Source organism: Cariama cristata, unplaced genomic scaffold, assembly GCF_000690535.1.
Source record: "Cariama cristata isolate BGI_N322 unplaced genomic scaffold, ASM69053v1 scaffold22556, whole genome shotgun sequence".
NCBI lineage: Eukaryota > Metazoa > Chordata > Aves > Cariamiformes > Cariamidae > Cariama > Cariama cristata.
In genome coordinates this window covers 9,154-18,766 of record NW_009621940.1, presented here as the reverse complement: position 1 = coordinate 18,766, position 9,613 = coordinate 9,154, and the positions used below count along the sequence as shown (strand labels likewise).

At 45.1% G+C, this 9,613-nt stretch overlaps 1 protein-coding gene across 1 annotated transcript in view; it reads left to right on the top strand.

Moving 5' to 3' along the window:
- ZC3H18 (zinc finger CCCH-type containing 18) overlaps positions 1-9,613 on the top strand; it is a 39,959-nt gene that overhangs the window by 22,802 nt on the left and 7,544 nt on the right. The window contains exons 8-12 of the mRNA XM_009702170.1: positions 1,530-1,730; positions 2,774-2,899; positions 4,460-4,561; positions 6,211-6,354; positions 8,113-8,178. Of these exons, the coding sequence (XP_009700472.1) occupies positions 1,530-1,730; positions 2,774-2,899; positions 4,460-4,561; positions 6,211-6,354; positions 8,113-8,178 (639 nt within the window). The remainder of the gene's footprint in view (positions 1-1,529; positions 1,731-2,773; positions 2,900-4,459; positions 4,562-6,210; positions 6,355-8,112; positions 8,179-9,613) is intronic.

Below are 9,613 nucleotides of genomic sequence, written 5' to 3'. Positions count from 1 at the left end.
GGCACTAGACTTTAAAGTCAGCGTATACAATTACGGAGTCAGGGAAGAGGTGAGAGGCTGTAGGAATTTTCACTGTGTTGAGGCTGTTTTAATACCACCAAGCAAGGAGGAGGTGACACTTCGTAGTGACTAGTGAAGCCTTCAAAGGGCAGAGCAAGTTGCTAACGAAGAGCTTTAATTATCCTGTTGTCTCTTGAAAAAGTGTTATGGCAAGAAACACAGTCCGTAGAATTACTAGAAAACTCGGAGGTTGCTTTTTTTTATCGCAAAAGGTGGAGGAAGTTGCGTGGGGAGTGGTTGCTTCAGTCGTGTGACTAATGGGGTGATTCTGGCTGAACCCAGAGATGGAAGGTGCTTTTCCTCCCCCAAATTCTGAATGAGAAGGTTCGTTACTTTGAGAAAGGTAATAAATGCATCCATTGTACTGGTAATTTGAGTGTGATGGACTTCATAAACCTTTAAGCAAGCACAAACTTTGCCTAAAACCCAAGGGAGAAGTTTATGAGCAGGTAATTGAACAGTCGTGTGCAGGTTAGAGTAAGGGTAAGGAAAAATCCCAAGTTAAATCGCCCATAGATAAGAGAGGTAATAAAGTCTAGGCCTGAAGAAACTCAGCCTGGAGTACTTAAGGAACCATCTGGTGCAGATGCTGAAAAGTTAGCACTGAATTATTTTCAGAGGGCTGTGGAGGAGAAGGGAAGCCCAAAGAACCAAAGAAAAAGGGGAGACTCAACCAGCGCCCTTAAAAGGGAAGGGAGGAGATGGAGGGTATCTAGCCTGACTCATCACACCTTCATGGTTATCAACGACAGGAAAACACAAGTTCAGAGGTGTTTATAAGCACCTAGAGAATAAGACGGTGATAAAACAGCCGTTATGAATTGCTTTATGCTCAGCTGATGAGGTTACTGTCCCCTTTGTAAGGGTTAAAACAGATCAATGTGTCTTGACTGTGGTGAGGCTTGTGACACAGTCCCATGTGATGTGCTGATAAGGCAACTGTAGGAGAGTAATTCAGGCTGAATCTCTTCTCTTAGTGCCTGCTAGTAGTTTCCAGCAGTTTGCTGTATCAAGACGGCGTTTCAGATGCGCGCTCGAAGTCCGTCCTTAGTCTAGCTCTGTTTAGTATTTTCATTGTAGTAGGGTCTGCCTACCAGCTTTGGCTTGCTCCAGCTGTAGCTACTTGGCATAGGTGTAGGAAGAAGCAGATTTCCCATTCCCTTCCCTCTTCCATGTGCTTGTGTCCTCTCCTTGGAGGCCAAAAACCAGAGCTGAAATCAGCTGGCAGGTCACTAGTTGGTCAGTGCGGCAAAGTAGTGTACAAAACTTGCAGGTGCTGCTGTTTTGACAGGCTTGCAGTCACTGATTTACAAAATGATAGCTGTTTGAACACTTCATCACCCCAAAATGATGCTGAATATCCTACAGTGGAGGTTAAGAGCTAGTACTGATATGAAGGATGAATTTCTGAGATCTTTTCCTGGCCTGATGTTTCTAAGTCCCAGCTACTTAACTCCTCTGTTTTCCAGCCGTCAACCTGAGCCACCAAAGAAGGAGAAGGAGGCAACCACAATTACCACCACTCAGTCGAAGAGAGCAGATGAATGGAAAGACCCCTGGCGCCGATCCAAGTCCCCCAAAAAGAAACTTGGCGTGTCTGTCTCTCCCAGCCGTGCACGTAGGCGCCGAAAAACCTCTGCTTCTTCAGCATCTGCTTCTGGCTCTTCAAGGTGAGTGAAAGCAATGAGCACGTCACATCCGAGCCTCGCTAGTGTGTCAGGAAATGTGACATAACTCTTTCTTGTCAGTTGAAGGTGTTGAGATGTTTGGGAAGGCAGTTCAAGACTTGCTGCTCAGTAACAGCCTTGGACACTGGCATATAGGTAGTGAGATAGAAGCTAAAGGGGGCCGCATAACTGTGATGTGATCTGTTGAAGACTCAGAAAAGACAGGTCCTTGGAAAAAAAAATCACAGGGAAATTAGACTTGGGAGCAGACCAGGTGATGAGTAGCTCACCTAGAGGAAAACTGTTCTTAATAGGAACAGAAGGAGCTGGAAGCTGTAACTGGAGCCTCTTTACTCCAGGAGTGCTGGAGGGATGAGGTGAGCCCACTCCAGGAAGAGTGTGCTGATGCTACTGGGGAAAAATGGGGGTTGTGGAAGCTTGACAGAGCCTTGGAGGGCTGCAGGGGAGCTTGGAAACCAATGGGTGTGAGAGAAAAAACACTTCTCAGAAAGAACCGCCCTGAATCTAGGGCAATTGAGGCACAAGCTGGATCCATTTTCTTTAAATGCTTGAACTCGAAGCTCCTGAAAAGAGGGGGAAAAAGTATCAGAGAGGAATGAGGAACACACTGAATCGAAGATAGAGATCTAAAAACCAAAGCCCTCCTGAAGTAGATAGCTTTTCTTGCTGGGATCACTGCACCTGAGATTTTTCTGTTTTCTCATACCTGTGTGACCCAACCCGTCAGGGGATTGTCTGGTGAAAAGGCATAAAATTGTGTGGAAGGAGTTCTCAAAAAGAGATGGAAAGTCACTAGCTAAAGGAGGGGAGGCCTATTCAGGGGTGCAAAGGGGGTAGCAGCAATGGGATCCTCTCTAAAAGAAAAGGGGGAACTAAGGAGAGGCAGTAGTCCTGGCAGACCACCAAGGAGAAGGCAGGTAATTTTTGGAGCAGTGTTTGAGAACTTGGGAAGAGTGTACTGGAAACAAGGCGACAGTCTCGGAGGACTTCTCGAGAGGTGCTGAATTTTAATACTTTTCTTCCAGGTCCTCTTCTCGTTCATCCACCTATTCTGGTTCAGGTTCCTCACGATCTCGTTCCAGATCATCATCTTACAGCTCTTACTCTAGTCGCTCCTCAAGACACAGCTCTTTCTCAGGCAGCAGGTCCAGGTAATGGCTCCATGGATTTGAAAGTAATGGTGTACTGTTTTCCAGATGCTTGTTAACAGCTACTTTTGCTGCTAGTTAATGGCCAACTCTTGAAATAAAACATTCAAACCATTTTCCTGTGTGAGGGAAATAGGATAGACTGCAAGCAAGCTGCTGGTTTGGTTGTTGAATGAAGCAGATGTGTCAGCCACCCCGTCCTGTCCTCAGTACCCCCACCCACGAGTACCGTGCTGTTGTGGCTGGACTGTTTCCCATGCCTGTGGTAGCAGAGCGGTTGTAGGAGCCTGGCTGAGATTAATGTTGCCATCATTTGCATTTTATGATTGGAAGAAGTTACTGGCATCTCTTTTCTGTTGCACTGGAATTTCTATTTAAAGAGGCAAATCACATTTCTTTATTAAAGCAGTTCATGCAGTTGTGTCCTGTGATAGTCCTGACACTTCAAAGTAGCAATTTGGTGTCCCATGCTGATTAAACAGAGGCATGCTTATTACTCTGCCACTTCCTTGCCCCTGCAGATGGTTTCTCAAGTCTGGAATATGCATAGTAGGAGAACTGGCTTCTTAGATAGGCACCTCTTCAGAGCTGAAATCACACAGATACCCAGAGCGGATCACGCAGTTGATGGGAGCACACAGTGTCACTTTTGGAGACGTAGTTTCTCCCAGGAAAGGCTCAGGTGGGAGTTGACCTTGATATGAGCACATACGTGTTTCTGGGGAGCAGGCTGACCTTCCCCCATCCATCCCATTTCAGACCCTGTTCCTTGCAGGACAATGCCAAGCGTAGGTGACACACTTTGATTTTTTGCCTCTCTCTGAAGGTAGGAGGGTGAGGAACACCCAAGTGCCTAACCATTCTTCAGAAAGCCAGTCACTGAGCTGTTGGGCTCTCTGAAGTCCAAGGCTGCAAGAAGGGTAGTTCCAGTCTTGGCAATGGGCTGAATCACTTGAACACCAGCATGTGGTGTGCTGTGTAAGTGGCTTGCCTCTTTGGTCAGTCCTGATCTTGGGAAACAGCTCTTGCCCTTTGATCTGCTGGCTTTGATATAGTCTGCTTGATTTTTTTTTTTTCCTTGTGTTCCAGAAATTACAGATATGTAGTTAAGATGTATTTTTTTATGTCTTTCTCCCAAGATTTTTTTTTTTACTACTGTTTAAAGGATGAACTGCACTGGGAGTTACAGGAACATAAAGCATGTTGAAACAAATCATGCTGAACTTGCAAGTCGAAATCCCACTTACTTTCCTGTAGACATATTCTCCCTAAGGAGAGAATACGGAGGAAGCCTCAGGTGTTGGTGTGGAATACCTGAGAGTGCCTCTCTTGCAGCTGACCCTATTTTTTCCTTTTGTTTTCAACTTTTACCATTGGTCTGGTGACAGAAGTTAGTTTTGTTGAACAGAGCCCAAATATAAAACTAGGATAAGCTCAAACTGATGGGGGCTAGTTCTGGAATGCGGTCGCTAGCTGAAGGATGGGGGTGGTGGCTAAATGCACCGAAAGCCGGGAAAGCCTTCTGCAGTCCCAGAGGCTGAGTGATGTGTCTTTCCTTTCTAGATCACGATCCTTCTCATCTTCACCGTCTCCTTCTCCAACACCGTCTCCACACAAGCCGCTTGCAAAGGCTAAAGGGGAGTTATTACCGCCTGCGGGTAAAGGGTAAGCTTCATCTCCGTTTTGATAATGCAGTGCAGAAGAGGCTGCCAACAATAGCCTAATCCCTGAGTTGGACCCTTCTGACCTGGTTCACAGTTTAAGGAAGAAACTGAAGATGCAAAATATGACCAGCATAGAGGACTGCTTAGCTTTACATATTTGATTAAACAATGACACTTTTACTTACTAAATGCAAGTTAAACTGTACAAGTATCCTTAAGTATTATATGTATACGTGAGTGTTTAAAAACATGCCTGATTTTCTATTTAAACGTTCTGTGTGTGCAGATGTGTTTATACAGGAGGTATAAGAAAGTTTCATTCCTCTACTGTAGCTTTAGTTAATGCACAACCTTAGAATAAAGAAATTATTCAACCTCATCTACTTTTGACATTAGAGACAAATTAAAACCACGTTACAGCTATGAAACTGGTTTTGGCAGATTATGCCAAAACTCCTGCTCTTTTAAATACTTGAAATTGCTATTTTACAAACTCCTGTAATACATAGTAAATTGTGGATACGTTGGAGAGTGACACAACACTGTAGTGATGTCACCTCTTTTAAGGTGACCTGCAAATAAATTACACATGGGAATCCCCCTGAATTCTCCAGAATACGGGATAATCCCCTTTGCCACACTTCTTGTACCTTATTGACCTGCCTTTTTTTTTTTTCCCTTTTCAATTCAGAGGGTTCAACCCTTTAAGGACACACTCTCTGCCTCCAGCAGTGTCTTTACGCCCTTCTAGTGCATATTGCAGTGCTGGTTTGGTAACAGACGACACCAGCCAGCAGCCTGCACCAGCATGGGGATTGTTTTCGCTGCATAACGTTGCATGCACTTAATCCTGTGTTCTGCAGGGGATGAATGCAGATATTCTTAAGCACAAGAGGACGAATTAACAGCCTCTATTTTTGTATGCAGACAGCCACCTCCTCCCTAGTTAATAGTAGGCGTGACATCAGTGCTGGGGATGTTGAGCAGTAAGCAGCTATTAGAGCAGAGGTTGGAGTGCTCTGGGCCCAGAAGCAAGCAACACTGAAGAGCCGGAGCGATTCCCATCTCGCATAGCGGGTGCTAGATAAAGTCACAAAAACATTGCGCAGCGGTCCTCTGCAATGGTGTTACCCATCAAGCGTTCCGCAGGGTAACACATGCCAAGGGACAGGGCCAAGGGACATTTGCACCCGTGGGCTCTTTTGCACCCTGCTAATCCGTGTGAGGGAAAAGAGCATTTTTGCGTAAACTGTGCACATTTGATTCTGAAGGTTGACTGGCAGATTTTAAGTAGGTATAGGCATTTTGGGTAAAAACTCACAGAATCAAATGGATAAGAAACAGCAATTCCACACAGTCTACGTCATGAGTTAATTTACAAGTCAAATGTCTCCAAAATTGGCTGTTGTATAGTAACTTGTGTCTGAAAAGGTGACTTGGTTTAGAACATGGGAAACGAATCCCTTTAGGGGAAATCCATATTGTTTGAGAGTGTTTTGGTGAAATCGCCATGTGTCTGTAGCTACAGGAATCGTGTCTATAGAATATTTAGTCAACAACAAACATGAATGCATTTCATCACTTTTGAGAACGTCTGTGTTCTGTACCTACCGAGTTTAATCAAGCATATGAAAATTTTAATTTTTGTAGTGAAAAATCTGTGAAGAAATTAGCTGCCCTTCCAGTCCCTCAACCACTCACTAAAATTACAACAGCTGCACCGGAGCCAGCCAAACCAGGCGATAATCGAGAGGCAAGAAGGAAGGAACGTCAGACAAGGACTCCACCCAGGAGGTAAGAAAGCTGTGAGGTGGAGTGTGGCTTGATCTGGAAGACAGAGCAAATCCTGGGTTTCTCTTGGCAGTACCAACTACAAGAGCTCTTCAGTATTAAAGAAGAAATCTGTTTCCTGGAGCGGGAAGGAGTTGGGGGTGAATGCCAGTGACTTGCCACAGCAAGTGGCTCCGGCCTCTGAAGGCTGGTTGGGGGATGAAGTAGGTGGAATACATGAAATGGTGAAAAAGCAGGGTCTGCAGTGCTAAAAAAAAGCCATGTTTGAGAGCCGCTGGTTGCGGAGATCACACAGCAAGGAAGCAGAGGTGCGTTTGGTTCAGAGAGCAGATCTGATGTGTTGGAGGGTTGAGGTTTGTTGTGATGGGTTTGGACCCAATTTGCTCTAAACGTGCCAGTACACAGAGAGTATTTCTGTGTGGTTCCAGGAGCTGGTTCATGAGCATCCAGCAGGACCGCTGGAGGACAGGAGGAAAAGCTCCTCTACTTTTGCTGTCCCCAGTGCACAACTTGCTGTTTCCCTGCTCTACTTTCTCTTCCTGGCTTCATCCTGTGTGATTAGTTTGAATGTTTCAAGTGACTTGTTCTGTCTGTCCTCTAACTGATTTTGTTGCCTTTTTCTCCTCCCTTGGCATTTGAAATGAGATGCTTCTGATGGTTTTCAAACAAGGAGCACTTGTCTATATTTAAATATGTTTATTGGGCTTAATCCATTGTATCGTGTTTAAAAATGTTACAGGATAAATGCAGGTAGCATTGCCTGTTCTTGGAGGGACACCGAGTCAGATAAGGACAGCTGAAACTCATGATGCATCCTTCTTATGTTAGAAGTTTTGACACAGCAGTATGGTACCTTTGTGTCTAGTCTATGGAAGAGGTTGTTTGATGCCCAAGAAATGTATTTACTAGAAATGTCTGTTTATGAACACACAAGGAGAGAATATTGTATGCCTTCAGTAAGGCACATACGGTTTTCTTGAATCACTGAACAATGCTTTTTGTCAGTGTATTCTGAAGATGGCTGTAAGTCTGTTTTCCATTCAGGTTTTCAGAAGCATGCCGAGCCAATTTGTAATTTTGTGTGGGATTACATCTCCTGTTTCTTCCCGGTAGCTAAAGAAAAGGCCTGGGCTGAGCAGTTGTCTCCACAGGTGAAAACTGATCATGACAGTTTCTTTTCGCTAGAAGCTCCATTTCACTTACTTTAACTGGTTAATAATAATCTTGGACGTCTTTAGCCACCTTCCCTTATTCTTTATTCCAATATTGGGGTTGGTTTGTTTTTTTCGTGCTGATACCCAGACAAACCCCACCGCCCTGCGCTCTCCTTGCTGTGCAAATGGCAAAACAGCTCTATTTATGTTCGTACTGGTGTGTTAGTCACAAAAAATGTGTATGATTGTATAGCCTGAAATACAGGGTGGTCCCACTGTGCTACACAGTTAGCAATTTTTCTTTGGAGGAAGCATTTGCTCCTGCTAACAGTACAGGATTAAGGTGCTTTAGCTCCTTCTTTGCCTGAATTTCATTAGCATTGTTCAGTCTTGCATAAAACATCTACTGTTCAGAAAACAGATGCTTCCTCAGGACTGGGAACGCAAGGTTGAGGAGATCATCTGAAACAATTGCATTTGCAAAGCACCACTGTTGTATACAATACAGGATAACAGCGTCACGCTCAAACTGTCCCTAAACAGTTTCTTCTAACCCCGTTTCACAGCAGAGCGCAGCGAGGTGAGGATGTCGTTTTCTCTCTTGCAGGCGGACTATCAGCGGCAGCATCAGCGGCAGTGCCAGCAGCTACAGTGGTTCCAGTTCCCGATCTAGGTCCTTGTCTCGCTCTCTCTCCAGATCTCATTCCAGATCATCATCTGCCTCAGTCTCCCACTCTGCATCTGGATCCAGGAAATCCAGGTACAGCCTTGACCCTTCATAACCTTTGCTGAGGTAGAAAGAGATTATAACTATTCTTAATGATTGTGGTTTCTTGCAGCTAAAACTCTCTCTAGCTTCAAGTATCAGAAGCTGTAGGTAACTAGGACATGAAACAGGATTGTTTCTTTGTGTGGTGTTACGAATCCTGAGTCCTGAATCATGATAATGGTACAACGTTGGTAGTGTCCTTGTGCCTTTTTCAGGGAGATAATCTGTCATGTGTGCCTGTTTTAACTAAATTGTGACCAAAACACATCTCCTTATGGCCAGGCAGATCCCACATCCTAATTTATTTACAAGTTAACAGTTTTGGGCTATGGAGCTTTGGTTGTCTAAACGTCTACTGCCTCTGGTTACTGAATGTCCTTAGGGAAGGTGCTTGACCTGTCGGGAGAGGTAGGTCAGAAATTACCTAAAAGGCCCAGCTAATGATATTTTTACTTTGCTGGCAAAGTTGCATGGCCAGTTCCCTTTGTGTTTAGCCCCAAGTGATTAGTTATGTGGCTGTTAATCTGTGGGATTTGTAAACAGCTAACTCCCTCCAGTAAAGAGTCACGACATACACCTCTTTCAAGTCCTTCGTTTGGATTTTTTGCATCCATTTGCACACAGGAATCCCTGAAACCTCACTGGCAGCCTTGAAAAACGACGCTTCCCAGTGATACAGGTTAAAAAGTAGACCAGTAGTGTAAAACTAGTGGATGAAGTAGGACTTGACTCTGACCAGCGGTAATTCACGTATCTGAACTCTGTGAAACTCCAAGGTTCAACATCCGCATTATTTTACGGAAATACAAACTTGTTTACTACATGCTTGTCGCATTCATCAGATCAGGCAGGGGTGTTGCAAGAGGTTCAGAGAGTGCTCGGGCACGCTGGCCCTGCGCTGCCCTGTCGTACGGGGCTTGAGAGGAGAAGATGGGAAAAACTTAACGCAGGTATTGCTTGTCTGGCACTGGGGCTGTGCTTGGTCCTTTTACAGGTATGTGGGAAAGGGGGAAACATAGGAAATGTAGTGTGTGCCCAAACCAGATTTGCTGTGACAACCTTGTAGCCGGGAGCTTTCCTGGAGGAGGATTTTCTGGCTCATCCAGTCGCCGTTACAAGAGTCCACACGACCTCTCAAAACTCGTCTCTGTCAGGATGCCAGTGCGTAGAGACTTTGCAGCTCATTCCAGGGCTAGTCTTTGCTGAAGCTGCTGCAGCCCCTTCAGTTGTATGCCAGCCAGCTTCCAGCCAGTGAGCCTGGACCTTGCTGGCAGGGCAGTCGCTGGAGCACAGAAGTCAATGTGGCCTGGTGAACCTGCTGGAGGGGCAGACTCGGACA